The sequence below is a fragment of the Cydia strobilella genome, chromosome 20 (assembly GCF_947568885.1).
Source record: "Cydia strobilella chromosome 20, ilCydStro3.1, whole genome shotgun sequence".
In the NCBI taxonomy this organism is placed as follows: Eukaryota; Metazoa; Arthropoda; class Insecta; order Lepidoptera; family Tortricidae; genus Cydia; species Cydia strobilella.
Genome location: NC_086060.1, coordinates 10,868,582 through 10,891,006, shown reverse-complemented (window position 1 = coordinate 10,891,006; position 22,425 = coordinate 10,868,582). Strand labels below are relative to the sequence as shown.

The window sequence follows — 22,425 nt, the reverse complement described above, 5'->3', positions numbered from 1 at the left end:
ACTTTTGTGTTAATTAGTTTAAAATTAAAACCATAGACAAATTTTTAGAGACGTCTAAGACGAACCCAAATATGTAGATTTCGTATAAGTAAGATCATTCACAATCCGGTAGACAAAAATGGAGATAAAAGATTGAAGAACCGATAGCCGCTTGTCTTATAATTCTATATGTAGTGCAAAAGTAGGAGATACTATTTAAAACTTGTCAAAAATCGATGAAAACCTCAGGTAGCCCCTTAACAAGATATTGATATAGATTTAAGAGTGATTCTCAAAAAAGTGGCATCAACAGGTTAGTTAACGAAATTTTTTTGTTGTATTTTTTTTTACTTTTAAGAATGATAAATATTTATATCTACTTCCAGTACCCCAAATTTTCAAAAGGGAACGGAACGTTATATAAAAATGTAGGTTTGGTGAGTTGAAGTTTTGAGATACAGGTTAATGTTACACTACACAGGTTAGGATGGAAATGTAGCAAGAGTCAGAAGTCACAATCACCTGCCAAGACTTTAAATAACCTGTACATTGATTACAGGTTACAGTGAAAAATATATTTTTTTTATTTTATCTCTTGAACGGATAAATATGAATGTCTCACGTTTAGCATAGATGAATACAATCTTCATACAATATTAAAATGATATTATTACCTTAGGCCCCATACCAATTTCGTAAAATAACCGAGACAAGTTAAAGTTAACATTCCGTTACAAACTCCAGATTGTGGAAATCAAGGGGAGGTACATCTTAAAGGCTAGGAAATAGTTATTTGTGCAACAAGTGAGGAAAGTTGGTTTTTCTTGCGAGTGTTTATTTTGAGTCCCGAGAAAGCGAAAGATTATATAATTGAATCACGAGCGAAGCGAGTGATTCTAAGTTAGAATCTTGAGCGTAGCGAGGGTTTAAAAAACACGAGATGTAAAATAACTTTGCTCTCGTGTTGCACATATAATTATTCACCTCAGTAGTGAGAACATATAAAAGGTTAAAAGGTTAAAAAAAAACGAATTTGTAATAGAAGTATGAAGTGGCAGTTCATGGCCTTCACTAAATTAAAAAGCCACTTTGTTTCACTCCCTGGAGTGAGAAAAGTCGTACTTTCCTCACTCTAGGGAGTGACGAAAGTAGGCTTTGTTCGAGCTGCTGAGGTGAAAAAAAAATTGTAAACCTTACGAGGCATTCACTTCTTACTTCACGCAGGGAACATCACGTATTAGAACCGCTGTAAAAGCATTTTACGTCAAACATTTTCACCAATTATCTTAAATCATAGCTATCTGAGAGCATTAAAACTTGCTACTATTTTCTTACCTTTTAAAACCAATATTTTCTAGCAAATGGCTAATTTTCTAATTGATGGTTCGTTATTAAGTTATTTTTCACTTTAACACGTAGAATTTCTTGGAGACTTATACCGTCTAATTTAGTTGGGCATAATTAGTTATTATTTCAATAAATCTAAAGACTAATTTAAAAATTCTCAGCACTTAGGTGGCGGAGCGATTTGTCTTCGCTTTATTATCTCGTTCGTCTCGTTCATTCCCTTGTCATATCATTAGCTAAATGGTTCATTTGGAAATCTTTACCCAAATTTTTAGTCTAATCTTTTATGAATAATAATGAGGGTCCTAAAATACACCCCTGAGGTACACCACTCTCTTTTCAAATCTACACGATTTTTCCAGTTTCTTTTGATACAAATGAAATATGACTGTTCATAAAAATGTTTAAATGCAAATAATTACTTAGAAATATTAATTTTAACCTATATATTACGGTCTCTGTAGCCTAGTTGGTAGTGACTCTGCGAAGCTGGAGGTCCCGTGTTGAATCCAGGTAAGGGTATTTATTTGTGTATTTTTATCACGAATGTTTCTGAGTTACAGATATTTCCTACGTATTTAAGTATTTATCCATATCTATATAGGTATGTTATATGTATAGTCGTCTAGTTACAACAGCACCTTATTGAGCTTACTGTGACTATGTCGATTTGTCGCGAATTTATTTTGTTACCTTTATTTACCGATGTTTCGACACAGGTTTCACTGGTCGTGGTCGCGGCTAACTGACGTCCCAGCAAAATGTCATAACAGAGATTTGACCACCAGAGATTTGATTTTATTTGATTTGATTTTGAATTTGATTTGATTTGAGAGTGTGACCACCCGACGAAAAGTGCATTTAAAGTTTGGGGTAGACATCACATTAAACACCGACCCGATTGTAAATGTGATTTAATATGTGTTCAAAACGCGAAAGTTTTAAATGTTATATGTCGATTTGTGTAAGACTATCCTATTTTATTTTATTATTCATTATATTATCTTCTAAGTGTGAGCTAAGATATGGAAACTTGTAGTTAGTATTTTTAACTGTAGAATCTAGAAAATACTAAAATTTGTTTTCTGATAAATCAATTATCTTTTACGCAAAAATACTGTTCAAGAAAGAATTAACGAAAACGCTTTGGCCAAAATATTTCCCAAGTCCATAAACGCTAATCCATCAAACTGATGAGTTATTTTAAGTTTAAACTTTGCAACGGCTTTAGTCATTTTAAGTCTGTTAATATTTAAGTTTTAATCGTTATTTTTTGTAAATGTAGCGAAAGTATCATTCTAGCAATCCCAAGCTAGATTGAAAGTAATCGACTTCTTTTATTAAGGACTCAAAAATAATTTTATTTCCAAACCGTAAAGGAAGTCTTTTATTCCGAATCACCAGTCAGTCTTTATCTTTACCGAATCTTAAAATCGAAGATTTAGAAACATTCGAATTTGCCTGAAACGTGATAGGGAAGGTTATTATACAAAAGTTTTTTAAGTTGTCTTTAAGGAGGTGATTGTCTTCAGATCCAAATTACCTGGGTTTTGCATTGTACATCAAAATTATAATTTAAACTTTTTATTATTTTTCTACCTTTCAAAGTTGAATGTCTAAGAATTTTAACTTAAAGGCTTTATTTTCGTAATATCATCCCAAAAATCGAGGTCATCTTAGAAGTCGGTTGAAATCTAAGATTCCATAGAAGTCATTCTGTTTAATAGCGAAAAATTGACACACATAGCACAAACCTGCTTTTATACATAACAATCTACTGAAATCAATAATGAAGTCGGGTAAAAAATCGTTTTTGATAGAATTGAAAAATATGCGTCAATTCATATTTAAAAAGGCATCTGGATACTCAGTTTTAATTGTTTTGGAATCTCTATTCCACTGAGATGTGTACAGAAAGCTAAATTAACTCAGACCCTCAGATTATGAGCTTAGGTTGAATCAATGGGTCGACGGTTAGGCAAATTCAGTCATCTAAACTGAGTTACGACTATTATTATTTCTACCTTAAAATAGTCTAGAGTAAGACATTAAAGGATAGAGTATCAGTTTTCTGCAAAAAAATATGCAAAGAGTGGAGGGGTAAGTGGAAGGGGGTGTTTTTTGGTGGGAAATTATTTCACTTTGTTCGATGCCCATATTTTGTAAAACTTGAAGATTTTTTGTTGTGATTTATTTATTTTATTATAATTTATATGGAGTAAAATATAAAACGGAAACATTCATAAAAAATATATAATTATAGTAATATAGTAATATAGGAACAAAACGTCAACTTTCGTAGAATCTTCTTATTCATTGGTAAAGTAATTATCCCTTATTTAGTACAAAGGGATATTATTTCCCACTTCGTCTGATTGGATAAAATCAGAAAGTTTAATTTTGTCTTGTTGATAAAATGCAACTTTCTCATCAGTTTTTGAAGAATAAAGATCTCCTTTGCAAGCTGGTGTGCTGAAAAGAAAATTTTCAAATCGGTCCAGTAGTCTCCGAGAAATCGGACACAATTACCTACATAAAAATAAAAATTACAAATTGTGTTTCTACTTGGAATAAAGTGTAGTCGGTTAAAAAGATAGGACTAAAACGGACAAATAAATCAGGCCTTTCTGGTACACTTCACAAATCTTGGCGGGAATCTAGAAGGATTGATCATGACAGTGAAATATCGAAAGTCTAAAAACTTTTTCAGCACCAAGGTAAAAGTAATATACTACGCGAATACAGTAATATTATTTATTTATTTACCTTGTTAATACAATTATGGTTACAGCATAAAATTACCAATACACCGGGAAACTTAAAGTAACAAAAATATTTCATTCAAGAAAATATACACAAAAGCACAAGTACAATATAACATTACTAATAAAGTAACATGCTAGTCCAAAAAAAATACCAAAGATAAATAGAATATTATTTATTAGCATTAAGTGTGGTCGCAGTTGAACTTTTTATATGTAAGAAATAGATCACGCACTAAACGTACACACACACACACACACACACACATCACACACACACACACACACACACACACACACACACACACACATCACACACACACACACACACACACACACACACACACACACACACACACACACACACACACACACACACACACACACACACACACACACACACACACACACAGCATTATTTTTAAATAAAATAGTTTGTCAAAATGAATTCATCACAAATATGATACAATATCAAAATTGAATCATTCAATCATTACATACGTAACATAACAATATGGTTATATTTAAATAATTGGAGCTGAATTGATTTCATGGAATACCTACGTGATTGGTTTGGGCGATATTTCGTTTGATGATTTCCTGTCTTTTTCTTTTTATTCCATATAGACCCGAAAATCCCATAAAATTAAAATATGATTCACGCTGTACGCAGTGGACCAGTAACTAATGTTTATTTTCTTGTCCACAGATGGCGCGCTCCGCAGCGAGGTAGAACTGCGCGGGCGCGGCACCGAGCCAGCGTTCCTCCATGAGCTGCACTCGACGCTGGCTCCGCCCGCCGCGCCCGACCACCACTGGCACCTTACTATCGTTCTCATCATCAAGGCCCTCATCTTCAGCACCATCATCCTGGGCGCTCTCTTCGGCAACGCCCTCGTCATCATATCGGTCCATCGACATCGCAAGCTCCGCGTCCTCACCAACTACTACGTTGTCAGTTTGGCCGTTGCTGATATGCTGGTCGCGCTATGCGCGATGACGTTCAACGCAAGTGCTGAGCTTACCGGTATTTGGCTGTTCGGACCTTTAGTCTGTGATATGTTTAACTCGTTTGACGTTTACTTCTCAACCGCTTCCATATTGCATTTATGCTGCATATCAGTAGATCGCTATTACGCTATAGTGAGACCTTTGGAGTACCCAGTGACAATGACACATAGAACAGTATGTTTTATGCTAGCTAATGTCTGGGTATGGCCAGCTTTGATAAGCTTCGTCCCAATATTCATGGGCTGGTATACGACGGAGCATGATCGTCAGTATAGAAGAGCGAACCCTGACGTGTGCATATTTAAAGCTAACATGATATATGCTATGGTATCCTCAAGCATTTCATTCTGGATACCAAGTTTAGTAATGATATCAATGTACTGTAGGATCTTCAGAGAAGCAATAAGACAGAGAGAAGCACTAACGCGCACGTCATCAAATATACTCCTAAATTCAGTCCATTTAAGGCATACATCGCATTCAGCGCATCATTCGCACTACTTGCATCCAGACCGACGTCCGTCAGATATCAGTCCAAACTACAGTACGTTTACTGAATGTCCGGAAGAGACAGAGTTTGGGGAAGCAGTGATGACTGTTGGAGATGTGTGTACGAGTAAAGAAGCAAGTCCGAGGAAGTCTGTGAACGTGAGCTGTGACACGGCGAGCTCGGGTTACTGTTCTGGAGGGTCTAACAAGAGATCGTCGAGTGGACAGCCTCCCACAGGATGGAGGCCGAGCTGTTCTTCGGCTGTTGCATCGAAGGAACTAGCGAAGGCTACGACGGAGCTCAATTCACAAGGTAATTTTACTTATTTATTTTAATTTACCACAGTCAGCTCCATAGTGATCTGACCTCTTAGGATAGACGTTTAAAAACTTCACCACCACCAGATTTCTTTACAGCTTCCAGTAGGCATACTAAGAGCTTAACCTTCCATAAGTGTGTGGTGCTCAAACCTCAATTATTCAGAAAAAATCGTTCTCGAAAAATTGCAAAAAGATGTATATGTCCTCAATTGCCCAAAGGTTAACTGGAAGAAATTCCTGAAAGGGATAAGTTCGCCTTTGTACAAATGATGCGTTTTTCTCTTGTTTTATGTTTCTTTTTGTACAATAAAGAGTTTTACTACTACTACTATGTCCAGGGACCATATTTAGATGGTCGCGCTTTTGTCGTTTATCGTTATGGTCGTTACTTCGTCACAAGTATGTAAGGGACGCATGACACAATAGACGACATAATTTTATCACCCATATCCATACATTTATAATCTTTCTTAAGATAATTCTGCATAGATCGCTTTGCCTGAGATACTGGTTTGACATACAAAATTGTTACTCGTACGAAATTGCTTCACATTTTGACATGTAGAGGAAGCGTATGCAAAATTTAATTTGTGAATTTGACTTCGGTTACCGCGATAGTTACTCATGAAATAAAACTATGAAAACGGATTATATCGCGTATATTGAATTTATAATACATCCCGAGGTTTCGAACTCTTTACAGCGTTCGTGGTCAACGGGTGACTGAGGAAAACTACAAAATGCAAAAATACCCACATACTAAAAATAATGAACCATCATAGACTATAAACTTTAAGGCTGGTTGTACATGCAAAATCGGTTCATAAGGCTAGTTATACACTACAATTATTTTCAAGTAAAAATATATATAAACGCGATAAAAAAACGAAACGTTAAGAGTTCGAAACGTCGGGATGTATTATAAATTCAATATACGCGATATAATCCGTTTTGTGAATGTGAATTTGATTTGTTATTGATGTATATCAAGCCCAAAACAAGTTCATAGATAGTTGCAGATATAAATAATACAAAGGTAGATAGAGTACAAAACCATGCTATGATTCTGAGATACAGATATTTCGATTTTCAAACCATACGCATTAGTCCTATTGTTTCATGCAAACTGTACTGTTTTTGATTATCCTACAAAATGGATACTAAATCAATCATCCCATATTTTTAGTTAACATTCAAAACTGAACTACTCAAACGGAATACGCTCGTGTTTTGATTTTTGACCGATTTTGAATGTGAGAGTTTCTCTGCTTAACATCCGTAATTCTGATGAAAATGCATGGTAAGTACGTGAACATCTGCTACACCAGAGGGGTAGCCATTGCGAGCCATTTTTTAATATTTTCTTTGAACTTTTAAAAGCCTTGCATAAAAAATTAAGCGCTAAACAACTTAAACTTCCTCAAGCGGACAACTTCGCCATTTTATCTCAACCCTTAAGCTGAAGTTCTTAATGTCAATTACGCTGAGATACTGAGACAGTGTCCCGTAGTACAGCCTACAGAAAGACCTAAACGACAACATTAGGCCGGGACACATTAACATAAACCTTCACGATTTTTAGAGATAGTCATAGAGTTAGACCAAGAAAAGTGCAACGATTTTGATAGCATACGCAGTGCAAGTGTTAATTATACGTCATAATTTCATATAAGTTTGACGTTTAAAGTAACACCTGCACTGCGAATGCTATCAAAATCGTTGCAAATTTTTCTTGGTCTAACTCGAACATTTTTATTCAACATCATATGAAATGGCAGAGTAGTAGTTTAATAGTTAATGAAGTAGAGTAATAGTTAATGTCCCTGCAGGAATGTTACAGTTGCCATCTCTGTATATCTCCTTAAATTTGTGATAAACATCTTCTAAAAGATGGCTATTTTCAAGCATATTTATTTATACCCGATGAAATGCCGTTATAGTTAATACTTCGTTATAGTTGCACATTGTATTTAGATATATTATTTTCATATGAACGATGTAAGTGGCCAAGCGACGATCTAATTCAAACACCGCTATCAATAAGTTTGTGAAAGTTTTTGGTAAATAATGAAAACACCGTTATGAAAAACTGGGCTAAATAGTCCAAACCCTCGTAATAAGACACACACGCAAGACATGATAAATTATTTATTTTTAATGTTAGGTATTTTGTCCAATGTGTAACCAGCCTAAAGGTTTACACTTACACCCTTTTCATATAACATGGGAACTTTCTTTAGTAAAAAGGGATTAACTTTCTTATTATTATGTACTGAGACTTTTAATGTTTAGAACTTTACACATCTCGTGTATCTCGCTGAAACTTGTTTCGATAAGTCGAGGAAGTCACATGAATGTCATTTTACATTACACGACTTTGTTAAGGCTAAATATGAGATAAGTTAATTATCTAGTTGGATTCTGAGTTTAGCTTTTAACATACTAACTTTTTAATAAATTCAAAGATAAAAGATGTTGAGTAGATGTAGCTAGAGCCTCCCTAATGGCTAATATATGGTGGAAATATTCGCTGCATTGGGTGTCTTGGTGGCTCAGTTGGTAGAGCACCGTACTAGTGATCCAGTGGTCGTGGGTTCAAGTCCCACCCAGTAAATTTTTCCACTTTTAATTTATTCCTAAGCTTAATAGCATCGTTCGCAGACGTTTCCTAAATAAATTAAAAAAAAAAATGTTATCAAAAAGTTCAATCAAAAATAAAATTGCGCATGTTTAGAACCAATTTTCATTTTTGAGTAAAAATTGATACAAATTTTTAAAGTGTTTAAAAGTGCGTTTTAGACATATGTTCGTGATTTGTTTTCTATGAAGCGAAACTCAAGAAGGAAGTAAACAGTAAAAACCCTAATGAAACCGCAATACGGGCAAGGGACTGTAAACATTTCTCGAAATTATTTCGTAAATGCGTATTAAATATTACTTTTGTAAAAGCGTCATTAACTAACCGTTTCGGCGGTCGTCCGAGATTGCATTGTTATTTTAAGCTTTGAATCTATTTTATTACTCATATTTGATTTGGGCTATAACGATATACAAAAACCGGCCAAGTGCGAGTCGGACTCGCGCACCGAGGGCTCCGTACTTTTTAGTATTTATTGTTATAGCGGCAACAGAAATACATCATCTGTGAAAATTTCAGCTATCACGGTTCATGAGATACAGCCTGCTGACAGACGGACAGACGGACAGCGGAGTCTTAAATAAAATAAATAAATCATTTTTATTTCGAGTAACTTTACAGACTCATATAGCTTGTGTTAGTAAGTACTTACAGCTATGTTAGTGCTTACATCTATCATTATATATACAGAATAATTATTAACACAAAATTAACATTACAATAAATAATAAAAATAATAAAAATAAACAATATCGAAATGAACTGAGTTATGCTTCTAGAAGTACATACCCAAGTAGCTTATACATAATAAGTACTTCTAGAAACATGCATGTCCTCACAGTGCCTCATATATGGGCAGTCAAACCTCTCGGCTATCAACCGCAGGATGGGGTTGGGGCTGGCCCGCACCCGGCGCACCAGGGTTGTGCATCGTTTGCGCATAGTCGTATAAAAGCAATCTATGCGTGCTTCAGCAAACATCCCTGACGCGCTGCAGAAGCGGGGCAGCCCCACCAGGACCCGGAACTTAGTAATAGGGTCCCGTTTTTACCCTTTGGGTACGGAACCCTAAAAACGTTTTAATAAATTTAATAATAATATTAATTTAGTGAACATTTTCTCCTCTTGCTTATGGCAGTGCACAAAATACGAATACACACACTTTTATGATATTTTTAATGGTTTATTATGGTTGCATTTATCATAATAACATTATATAATAAATACTACGTCATTAATATGATAGTACTTTAGAGAAGAGCGCTTTAGAGTCATATTCTTATAAGCACAATAATTAAATACGCCTGTGGTAGAAATAGGTAGATCTAGGTATATTTTTTGACAGTGAAAAATGATGGCAGATATTGTGCAGAATAACAATGAAAACAATAACCGCATTGCGTAAACCACTTAACCCTTTATAGGGCATAAGTGTGTCAGGAATTATGCAAATTTAAACCCTATCACTTTGACATAAAGTTCAAAGCCAGGTGGGAAATATATTCCCTCCGCCTTATAAAGGCTCATAAACAAATACCGCATCATCTCATGCGGTTTCACCGGTTTCACGACCCTAAATCGTATTTGTCTTATCCCACAAAAGGTCCTCTATATTTTAAAATTTAAATTCGCCCAAAAGTTTTAGTTTTGTATTTAAATTGGATTTTGTTCCGTCGAATAAATTTTCGTTTATAAAGGAACGCTCGTGTGATTAAAGTACTAAAGGTTCCTGTTTTGTTAAACAAATCCCGTAACAAAGGGGACTTGTTCAGGAATAAAATTGATTTCTGATATATCCTAACGCAGCGTATTACGTAGGCGAATAACACGCGAACGCGAAGCGGCGCAACGCGGTGCGGCGCGGAGCGGGGTGAATCAATCCTTAGTGTCTACGTGGGCGATCTCGTTGTGAACGCGAACGCCTTGGCCCCGACGCGCCGCGCAGCGCCGCGCCGCACCGCTTCGCGTTCGAGAGTGTTCGCCTACGTAAGACGCAGCGTAACTTGGATAGACTGTATGGCGTAGTATGCAATGATTCTGCTTGTAAAGCTAACTAAGATGGATTCAAGTCCCGAAATAGGCGTGTGACGACCATAATGCACGAATCTTTTGTACCTATGTGTGGGGTAGGGTAGGAAACAGTGGCTCAGCTCGAACAGTGGCTCAGTCGCCCCAATACCTGCTCTACCATGTTGGAATTAGGTTGAGTGAGCCACTGTACCCGGCTATTTTTTTCAGAGCCACTGTTTCCTACCGGGTAGGGTACTTATATTTTGTTATAAAAAATTAAATTTAGATAAGTACTTGTGCTGTTTTGTCCTAGCAGAAACGCAGATCTATTATAGACGATTTCCTCAGTCAATATTTATCAGAGCGTTGTGTCACAGGGCGGACACGCCATAAATCAAAAATCACTTGCGTTTCTATGTGTGAACGGCACGTCTGTGCACGCGATATGCGTCATTGTGTGAGTAAGTTGCTTAAAAACAGTACTGAGCGGTCGGCAAAAGGTCGTCAATCTGCTGTCGCGGGGCGAGGTAATTCGGATCGGGGCGGGGCGGTGCGTGGCCGTTCTGTATGATAATACTATTACTTATTCTATGGTAGTGTTCGCACACAGTCATAGTTAATCTACGGTCAGCGAGTACATGACAAGAATACTTTTGATATAAATTGTATAGGTATAAAATTAGAAAATCCGGCCAAGTGCGAGTCGGACTCGCGCACGAAGGGTTCCGTACCATTACGCAAAAAATGGCAAAACAATCACGTCTGTTGTATGGGAGCCCCCCTTAAATATTTATTTTATTCTATTTTTAGTATTTGTTGTTATAGCGGCAACAGAAATACATTATCTGTACAAATTTTAACTGTCTAGCTATTATTATTATTTATTTATTTACAAAAACATGTCCGGCTCACAGCGGAGGCCAAACGCCATGACATGGGAAAAAACATTTCATACACAACACAAGACAAGTAAAACACAAGCTAGCAAGGTTCACACAGCCTGGTGACAGACGGACAGACGGACAGACAGACAGACGAAAGGACGGACAGCGGAGTCTTAGTAATAGGGTCCCGTTTTTACCCTTTGACACGAAAGATTATAATTATAATTCTAAAACCGTTTTTTCCTCAGCGCTCCTATTGATTTAAATTTACACGATTTTTCCAAGAATTGTACCAAAAAGCTAACCAACACAAATTAGTTTAAAGAAACTTAGTCGAAAAGTACGAAGTATAATTTAATACATTTTATCACTGAATTTGACGGATTGGATTTTGTTGATTCGCTTAAAACTTTTTAATTTGTTGAAGATAAAGGTAGAATTGTAAAAAGTTTGGAGACAATTCAATACTCAGAAAAATTTGCATGGAGAAAATCCTGATCTGATTTTAAAATAAAAATATAAATTTGATTCGGGGGGGTTCAGGCAGACCAAAAAGGAGATGGCGGGACGACTTGGACGCATTCTACCCCAAATGGTGGGAAAATGGCGATGACAGGGTCGAGTGGAGAAAACGAGGGGAGGCCTTTGCCCAGCAGTGGGACACCAAAATAGGCTAATATAAAAAATATATATATATATATATATATATTATTGCGTGCATAAATACGCTCAGTATATTGATGTAGCGATTTATGTTAACCATTTGCCATGAAATTATTAGTAGATATTACTCGTACTTACCTTTTACCAAAAAAGTGGGCACGTAGTTAATTTCCGCTATAAAAAGGCTGTCTGGAAGATATTTCTTTTTAGCGATAACGCTGTTTTTTAGTAATGAGGTGTAAAAAAGAGTACATATTTGTTGTGTATTGTACACTTTATAAAATCTATATATTGTTTTGTTAGGACAAAACGGGGTACAAAGGGTAAAACGGGACCCTATTATTACTAAGACTTCGCTGTCCGTCCGTCCGTCCGTCTGTATGTCCGTCTGTCACCAAGCTGTATCTCATGAACCGTGATAGCTAGACAGTTGAAGTTTTCACTGATGATGTATTTCTGTTGCCGATATAACATCAAATACTAAAAACCGAATAAAATAAATATCTAAGTGAGGCTCCCATACAACAAACGTGATTTTTTGCCGTTTTTTGCTTAATGGTACGGAACTCTTCGTGCGCGAGTCCGACTTGCACTTGGCCGGTTTCTTTTTATCCTAAGGCTTTAATTAAATTCAATTCAATTCAATTCAATTAATTTATTTCAGAATAAAAATTTCCATATACAATTACATTTACATTTAAAATAAAATAAAATAACTAATCCTAAATTAAAACTAAATATGTTAGTAACAATAGGTAATACTTAGAACTATGTTAGTACACAGGAAATAATTTGTTAATAAAATACATTAAAATAAAATAAAATTACATTAAAATAAAATAAAATTACAATTTTAATAACAAATTCATTACAATTAAAAATCCTTCAAATTTTTATTTCCCCACTGTGGAATGGAGTTCAATCCATCGCCGCAGTATCGGGGAGTCCCACCTCTCGGCCAGTGTTTGTAGGATGGTGTTCGTGGAGCCGCGCACACGCCTCATCATCGAAGCGGCCCGCTTCCTGATTACGGCGTAAAAGCCATCAATTTGCCGCTCAAATCAAAGTCAAAACATTAAAAAATTACACTCAAACGTCAACATCAACATCAAACATTTATTCAACAAATAGGCCACAGGGACACTTTTACATGTCAATTACAAGCAATAAAATTAACCAAAAATTACAAATATAGAATCAAAACTTTAACTACAACATCAAATAGTCACTAGAAATCCGCAGCGAAATAGAAACTTAATAATGACGTGAACCTTAGTTTCATTAAACTTGGCAACATAACGAGGGGTTCCGTCAGCGAACTGTCAAAGTGATGGTATCTGAATAATGGATTAGTCGGTCTGTCTATAGCAGCTGTTGAATAATACGGAAACTCGATACTTATTTTTGGATGGTATTGGGAAAATGTGACCCCTGGCTTGATGAGATTCCAAAAATAAGTGACATATTTTTTCACCTCAGCAGCTCGAACAAGCCTACTTTCGTCACTCCCAGGAGTGAGGAAAGTGCGACTTTCCTCACTCCAGGGAGTGAAACAATGTAGCTTTTTAATTTAGTGAAGGCCATGAACTTCATACTTTTATTACATTTTTTTTATGGTACGGTGCGGTACGGTACGGTTCGGTACGGTACGGTACGGTACGGTACGGTACGGTACGGTACGGTACGGTACGGTACTGTACGGTACGGTACGGTATGGTACGGTACGGTACGGTACGGTACGGTACGGTACGGTACGGTACGGTACGGTACGGTCCGGTCCGGTCCCGTCCGGTCCGGTCCGGTATATGTACGATACGATAAGATATCGTATCGTACATATTATAATACTTTTTTTTTTCTGTTTATTCTGTGTAATTCGCAATACATATTATACCTTTAATATGTTCTCACTACTGAGGTGAAAAATTATGTGTGCAACACGAGAGCAAAGTTATTTTACATCTTGTGTTTTTGAGTCCCTCGCTACGCTCAAGATTCTACCTTAGAATCTTTCGCTTTCTCGGGACTCAAAATAAACGCAAGAAAAACCAACTTTCCTCTCTTGTTGCACAAATAACTATTGTATGGGAATCTTCTTCTTCCTACCCTTATCCCACGTTATGTGCACAACATGTTTTTCTCTTCCATTCTCCTCTATCTTTCGTCACCTCAGCACTCACTCCTTTCTTTCTCATATCCTCTTTTACACAATCCATCCATCGCTTTTTGGGTCTACCATACGCTCTCCGTCCATCAACATTCATCCCTAACATTCTTTTGCCTATATGGCATTCATCCCTCCTCATCACATGCCCATACCACGCTAACCTACTACTTCTTATCTTCTCCGTTACTGGTGCTACTTTCAAACTTCCCCTAATATACTCATTCTTAATCCGATCCTTCCTCGTCACTCCGTCACTCAACTATTGTATGGGAATAAACTGGGAAAATGTTGGTGATCTCAGCTTAATTAGGAATTTATTCTTGGATGGCTGTGCGCGCATTTTGGTGTATTGGATGTTTTATATTATATAGTATTTTATATGTAGGTCAGTATTATTTAAGTAGCTTCAAAATGCCAAAAAGTTGGCCTTTTTTTGTTGCACGCTAGGTAATTCAAAACTGTGTTTTTCTACTCGTCGAGTATAATCTGTGTATTACAACTTTATATGCAACACTACAACCTTACTCTTTTCAACGTTGGATAGTCTGTGGCACTTCCGTCTCAAGCATAAGAATTTTATCGATACGGTTTAGTCAATTATAAAAATTTTGAAAATAGAACTTCATACATTTCGATAAAATATTTCAATGCAAATTAGCCTACTTAAACGCATCTGCTTTGTGATTGGTTGGCCAACAAAAACATTTTATTTTATGTTGTAGTGGAAACAATTGCTTCATAAGTCAGAAACGCGCATGTGACACCCTTCAGATAGCAACATCCATACCCTACGAAAACCGCTTAGCGTAGCTTGTTAATCTCCATAGGCTACGGTGGCCAAAATCGAGAAAAAAAAACTGTCTTAAACTTGAATTTAGCAAGGAGCAGGTACCAGGGCCTCATGAGTTACGAGGAGGTGTCGTTGACCAACCCGCCGGGGGCGCCGGGCCCGGCGGCCGGGGCGCGTACGAGTATGAAGGTATCGCGGGTGCGGCAGCTCGCGTATCTTAGGTATACTTTTGGTCTGTTTACCTAAGTATATGATTCTACTAGTTGAAAGTATTATTTTTTGTCTCGTAGAAAAAGTATTGTATACAATAGTGATATAATCAAGATTGTATAAAATAATATTTTATAATATTTCAGTTAGGTTAGTTTTTAATTTACTTTCTAACTAGAGACAGGTACAGGTACACTATCAGACTTATCAGATGTCATTTTGAATGTCATTGCCCTGACCTCTAATATGATAAGTAATTATAGTATGATAACAAGTGCAAGTTTTTATTTTATTTACTATAATAATTTTTAAATACATGAGGGAATTTATTCGTATTACCTAATTAAGCTTGTTTTATTCCCATGACGACTTCGTAATAAAATTACTTGGATAAAAATAATTTATTTTTGCTTCCATTGAGATAAATTATACTTAAGATAGTCTGTCTGACATCTTCAGATATAGAAGAGTTATGCCAAGGTGGTGTAGTGCGTCGAGTATGCAAGATGCGAACCGGAAGAAGTAGGTTATTTTATTTTATTTTAAATTGTAATTTTAAATATATAATTATTGATTTTTAACTGTTATTTTTAATTTTAACTTTTTACACTTGTCTCATAGGTAATTCTGTGTTTTATATGGGTGCTTGCCTGAAATAAAATCAATTTATTTTATTTATTTTATTTTATTTATACCACTTTTTTACACAACAGTTTTAGTTTTTTTTGTTTCACTTTTTAAATTATTTATACAAACTACAAGAAATGTTGGTAAAATCATTTTAATGCAAATGCACTTGAATTTTTGGGACTGAAATCTTAAGATGTGGAAAAGTTATGTTACACAACACAACACTGTTTTACACAACTACCTAACAGTTTTTTGTTTTCACTTTTTAAATTATACGACCTACAAAAAATTTCTTCTTTATCTACGTAGATTTCTCAGACTTTAAGTAAGTTTACATTAGCAGACTAATGCGCTTATCAAGGACATTTTATATTATGTAAGTATATGTGCATATAAAGCAATTTAGAAGGATTGTAAAATTCTAAGTATTGGTAAAGCTTAGGTAGATACAGGTCCATTAAAAGTATGGGCCTCATTTCATTCCATTCCATTTTCCCGAGCGGATTTTCCTCTTTCCTTAATTTTGGCAAAGAAGATTGTCAAAAGGACATTTATCATTGTCGCGCAAGTCACCGGAGGCAGCTTTGACTTGTATTTATATTAGTTTATAACATGGCGACTACCTGGGGCCCGTTTATCAAAAGCTTGTTGCTTGTAATACAAGTGGAAGTCTCTTTCTAACAAAAGCTGTCAAAAAGTGACATCCGCTTGTATTACAAGTTACAAGCTTTTGAGAAACGGGCCCCTGCTCACCATTTGTTTACGTTTATTAAATTTGTCATTCTCTGAGTTGGCAGATAGTATTTTGCTCGGCTACTTCAGTTCAACATTATTGCTGTAATTTCTTACTTAAGAATTTTATTTGATGCTTTTTAATGGTAGTTAGGTTGTTCCAGTATATTCTAATTATCAAAACTTTTCATAATGTTTCACAATTAAGTACGCAATGTATCACTACTTTGTTTTTATTTAAAAAGTTACTGAGGCGACGCGAAAAGGGAATAATGTACGTAATATATTGCAGCACGAAAAATCTCAAAAATAATTAGCTTTTGATAAACGGGCCCCTGGGATCCGTTTCTCAACAGATTGTAACTTGTAATACAAGTGGAAGTCTCTTTCTAACAAAAGCTGTCAAAAAGTGACATCCGCTTGTATTACAAGTTACAAGCTTTTAAGAAACGAGCCCCTGCTCACCGTTTGTTTACGTATATTAAATTCGTCATTCTCTGAGTTGGCAGATAGTATTTTGCTCGGCTACTTCAGTTCAACATTTTTGCTGTAATTTCTTACTTAAGAATTTTATTTGATGCTTTTTAATGGTAGTTAGGTTGTTCCGGTATATTCTAATTATCAAAAACTTTTCATAATGTGTCACAATTCAGTACGCAATGTATCACTAATTTGTTTTTATTTAAAAAGTTACTGAGGCGACGCGAAATGGGAATAATGTACGTAATATATTGCAGCACGAAAAATCTCAAAAATAATTACCACTGTAGTGCCCGTTTGATTAAAGCTTTTAATTTGAAATGCACATCAAAGCTACAAGAAAAAATATTTTGAATAAGTATAACATTAAATTTATGTACCTAGCAATAAGACCGCAATTAAACTATCATAGAAATGATGATATACGCCGAATTTGTTAAAATTGTTGTTATTCATCATATGTTAATTAAATAACAACAATTTTAACAAAGGCGTATATATGATCATAATTGTAGGATTGCTTTCAAATAGGATCCCATATATATATATATGATTATTTCTATCATAATCTAATTGCGGCTTAAGAGGCCGTAGTCGATTTTGGAGCAAAAATGTAAAATTGATAGATTTAGTCGTTGAAATTACACACGTTTTGTTACGTAATATCTAAATAACAAGTATTGATTTCTATTAGCACGTCTTCTCATCTTGCCTTTTAATAATGAGGTCGCGAGCGTGCGTTACCGGTAATGCATGAAGAGAAGGGGCAGTTTTTAAAAATTCATCAAAAAATCATGGTGGTAAATTATACAAATTGATGTATAAGTATAGTTTCAGCAAATGTTGTAGATTGTTTAAGTATCAAAATTACGTTGAAATTAAGTCGATTTTCAGAGAAATTGTCACTTGTTTTGAAGTAATTTCTGGAGAAAATTGATTTCGTCTAACTTTCATTTACACTACTTCAAAGTCATAATAATAAAAATGTAGTCTGATAAACGTCAAGTACAGGATATGTGTAATACAAAATTACTATGTTTAGCAGTTCAAACTTTACGAAATTTACAAATAAGAGCGACAAAATCAGTGCTTTACGCGCGTTTACCTAAACGTCCATCAGAAAAGCAAACATTACTAATTTAGTAAGTCTGTTTTCAAAAAACTGATCTGATAAAAGGTAAGATAAGAAGACGTGCTAATAGAAATCAGTACTTGTTATTTCAATTAGGTAACAAAAGGTGTAAAATTTCACGGACTAAATCTATCACTTTTACATTTTTGCGACTAAAATCGACACCGGCCTCTTAACTCAATTCTAATATTTTTTTTTATCATATTATCCAATTTTTAAGTCATAATTAAATTTTAATTGAAGTTTATTGATGACCATCCTACCAATATGGTTTAGCCTAAAGAGTCAAGAAACCTCTTTCCAAAGTAACAGCCATAAAAAAACTAACGCCCTATAACTTATGACTCATAAGTTACACAGGACATAGGGTAGTGAAGAATTATGAATTATGAATTAGGGGGTGAAAAGGGGGGTGGAAGTTTGTATGGGAAATCGATAAAAAGCAAATTGGATAAAAAACAAGCTACCCAAATTACTAACTGCACGCAGACGAAGTCGCGGGCAAAAGCTAGTATTTAATTAAGCCCGAACCTTTAAGTTATGAGCAATAAGCTGTCAATTTGTCATTGTCAAATTGTTAAATTCCCCGCCAAAGCGATGGCTTTTGGCGTACACTTAATTCCCTTCAATAAAAATAGGGTGTCCATGTATACAGTGGTCATTAGTTTTAACGATATCATAACTGTAATTTATTAAACGGCGAAGTAAATTGCTTGAGATCTCGCGTATTGAATTCTATTTAGGTTGGTAATTAATTACTATTTTTCAACTCCTGATCACCGACTAATTCGTCATCATGTATCGTGTATAATCTTGTCAGGTTTTACATCACAACACTGTATTACTATGGCCGTCACTGGTGACTACTTATAGAAACTGTTCATATAATTAGCAAAGTTCTTACGGGTCCGGTAATAAGGGTTTATTTGGATTAATAAGATTTATAGCAGGCACGTAACAAAGTATCTCCAGTTTTCGAGTTGGGGACTTTGCAACTAAGCGAAATTTGAATTAGGGATTGGGGGCTTTGTGCAATGATCAGTAATATTTAAGGTATTATCGAAGTCTCGTTGTCAGGTAAAAATTTCTTTTTAATGGAAAGGAACGGTTTTTAGGATTAAATATTTTGCTCCATAATTTTTTCAAATATTTTTTGCGCAATCATTTTTTACGCCACTGCTCGGAAATGTGGCAATAGATCGTTTAAATCTTTACTTGAAAATAGTTTAGTGGTTACACCTGAACCAATATAGTCCAACAATTTTTTACTTGTACTAGGTTTTATTTGTACACTATTATTTTTACCACACGATGATTGTTTGACATTCAAACAATCTCAGTGCAACAAACGAATTATTCCTAAAACCTATAGGTAACCAGTAACCTGCAATAGACATAAATACCGATACTTTGATGTGGGGCCCGTTTATCAAAAGCTTGTTTGTAATACAAGTGGAAGTCCCTTTTTGACAGCTTTTGTTAGAAAAGGACTTCCACTTGTATTACAAGCTATAAGCTTTTGATAAACGGGCCCGTGATGGTTAATAGTACATTGTTAACCAAGGGTGGAGTGAACCATTTCACACGAGATATTTTGGCGCTCATGGCGTTAATTAATTTTATTAATTTCGTTATCTAAGAACTCTTTTACAGAATAATATCTTTCTTGTATGAGCCATTTGTGTAGGGCCTTTTTAAATTTATGGTAAGGCATTTATGTACTCTGGTATTTTATTGTAAATTCTAATGCACATTACGTTACAAAGTTTTCTCAATATGGCAAGCTTTTGCCGCTTACCAACCAATAACCTTTTATTAATAATAGACGCGTGACGTTCATAGTTGGCAAAACTAAAATGCAGGCAATATTTAGTAGATGATTGTGACAATCTTACCACATTATCGTCAGCCGTACGACTTGAAAATGAAATGAAAATGAAAAAGGTTCAATTAGGCAAAAAACATAACATCACAGAAAACTTGACAGTGGTCCCCAAACTAGGCCGAGCCTGTATCTTGGGAACCACAGAGAGTTCGTAAGCATTTAAATTTATGTCACTTATATATATATAATTTATGTTACACTTAAGGATGACTCACGTTAGACCGGGCCGTGTCCGGGCCGCAGCTTCCGGCGCTTACTTTTCTATGACATGACAGGTGATCACGTGATGCTTTCCATAGAAAACGTAGCGCCGGAAGCTCCGGCTTGGACACGGCCCGGTCTAACGTGAGTCATACTTTACTCAATATAGGTTCCGGAACCTATATTTGATGGCGCACGATCGAGCGCCGGGTGCCATATCTACCTCCCTTTACTTAAAAAAAAAAAAAAATTTTTTCAGATAGACACTTATAAAACTACATTAGTAAACTACCTATTACATAAAAGCATAAAAATACTTATTTCCTAGGTCTTACGACATGAAGGTCGGTATATCGGCGGAGGATATCCGAGTCCCACCTTTCGGCAATCAGTCTCACTTACATCCATGTTACCAACCTTACCACTAATATATCCTTGTTTCTAGTACCCCTTAGGTATATGCCACCAGCCGTAATAATAGCTCTATATATTCTCATAAACACAAATTTAACAGTAATTTGGTACTGTTTTCATTTGCAGTCACGAAAAGCCTCGACTTAAAGGGATTTGGCTTGAAGCTTCCAGTCGCTGCTGTTTTGTACTTATAGAGGGCGCTTTACGCATAGATTGCACATTAAAACAACTTGCGATAATATATCGAATGGTATCATTTGTTTTTTTTATTTTCCTTTTTGGATGTTTAAAAAAATTATAATTTGAAACTCTTGCAGTTCTTTACTATTGCAGTATTTTTATTATAAGTTTCAAATTTATTGTGATGAATTGCTTATTTTCTATCTATTTAACTAGATTTACCTAGTTATAAAATTCAACATGTGTCAACAACACTGATTTATGCTCACGATTTTTACTCATTATTATTCACAACGAACGGCGGGACTTAATTGCGTAAAATAAGTTTTAAATTTACCTCTGACGTTTCGAGGACGGCGTTGACCCCGTGGTCTCGGAGAAGACTGGCTAAAGTTGACATCAGCATCTTCTCAGCATCAGCATCTTTATTGACGTTCAAGTCAATGAACAAGACCAAGTGCGGGTAGTTCGAAAAACTCGCGCGGCTAGACGCTGATGTCAACTTTAGCCATTCTCCGAGACCACGGGGACAACGCCGTCCTCGAAACGTCGGAGGTAAATTTAAAACTTATTTTACGCAGTTAATTCCCGCCGTTGTGAATAATAATGTGTCAACAATAAAGACTTTCACTTTTATTTTCAACGTGGATTCTACCGGGTGTTTCCTGTAATACAAACAAATGATTAAAACATAGATTTGTTCAGCGACTTTAAAAAAAAATTGTGCTTTGATTTTTAGTACACTATAAAGTTTATGAGGTAGTCAATGTTTGGACTCGTATTTTGAGCAGTTTAAAGATTTTGATGTTGATTTTGCCGAAGCGTTGCCCTGTTTCAGAATCGTTGTTTTAGGGTAAATCTGCCGAGGGCTGTTTCAGACACGGAGTTACTCTCTTGCAATATTGTTATATTCTATCTCAAATAATACCTGTCGCAGACCGTCTATTATGAATTTATGACGGCTGCGTTTGATGGAATGTCAAATATTGAAATTGTCTATGCTTGAGTGTGTTTGGCTGCAATACAGTGGCTTTTATTTAATAGATTGGTTCCTGGCTGATTCTGATGACAGCGCGAAAGGGGCTGGCATCCTGAGACAAACCGTCAGTCAGATTTGAATTGGAAAGTGTCGCAGTCAACCTCACTACATTCCTATTATTTGTATTTTTTCAATTGTATCGTTTTTGCAATGGCATTCATCGAGTATCATTAATCTTCGTCATCATTCATCTATCCCTGACATCAGAAGTGGGATACCTTACCCTCCCAAAAATATCTACCACAACAATATTTCCGCAAAGAACCTGCTTGACATTGTGTCTATGCATAATATACATAAACATAAGCAAGAACAACTTGTGGTTCTTGAGCGTCTCCGAGACGACGAGATACCCTCCGCTCCCGCGCCCGTGGCGAACGGGCGGCGCGTCCGACCTAGGATCCGGGTGCCCTTGAGACGGCGGAAGGTCAAAAGCAAGGGCAACATGTGCCTGAGGTCGG

General features: G+C 35.8%; 1 protein-coding gene across 1 annotated transcript in view; it reads left to right on the top strand.

Moving 5' to 3' along the window:
* Positions 1-4,749: 4,749 nt before the first annotated feature.
* The window catches only part of LOC134750681 (octopamine receptor beta-3R-like), a 34,240-nt gene continuing 16,564 nt past the window's right edge, over positions 4,750-22,425 (top strand). The window contains exon 1 of the mRNA XM_063685916.1: positions 4,750-5,901. Within this exon, the coding sequence (XP_063541986.1) occupies positions 4,776-5,901 (1,126 nt within the window). The 5' untranslated portion in view covers positions 4,750-4,775. The remainder of the gene's footprint in view (positions 5,902-22,425) is intronic.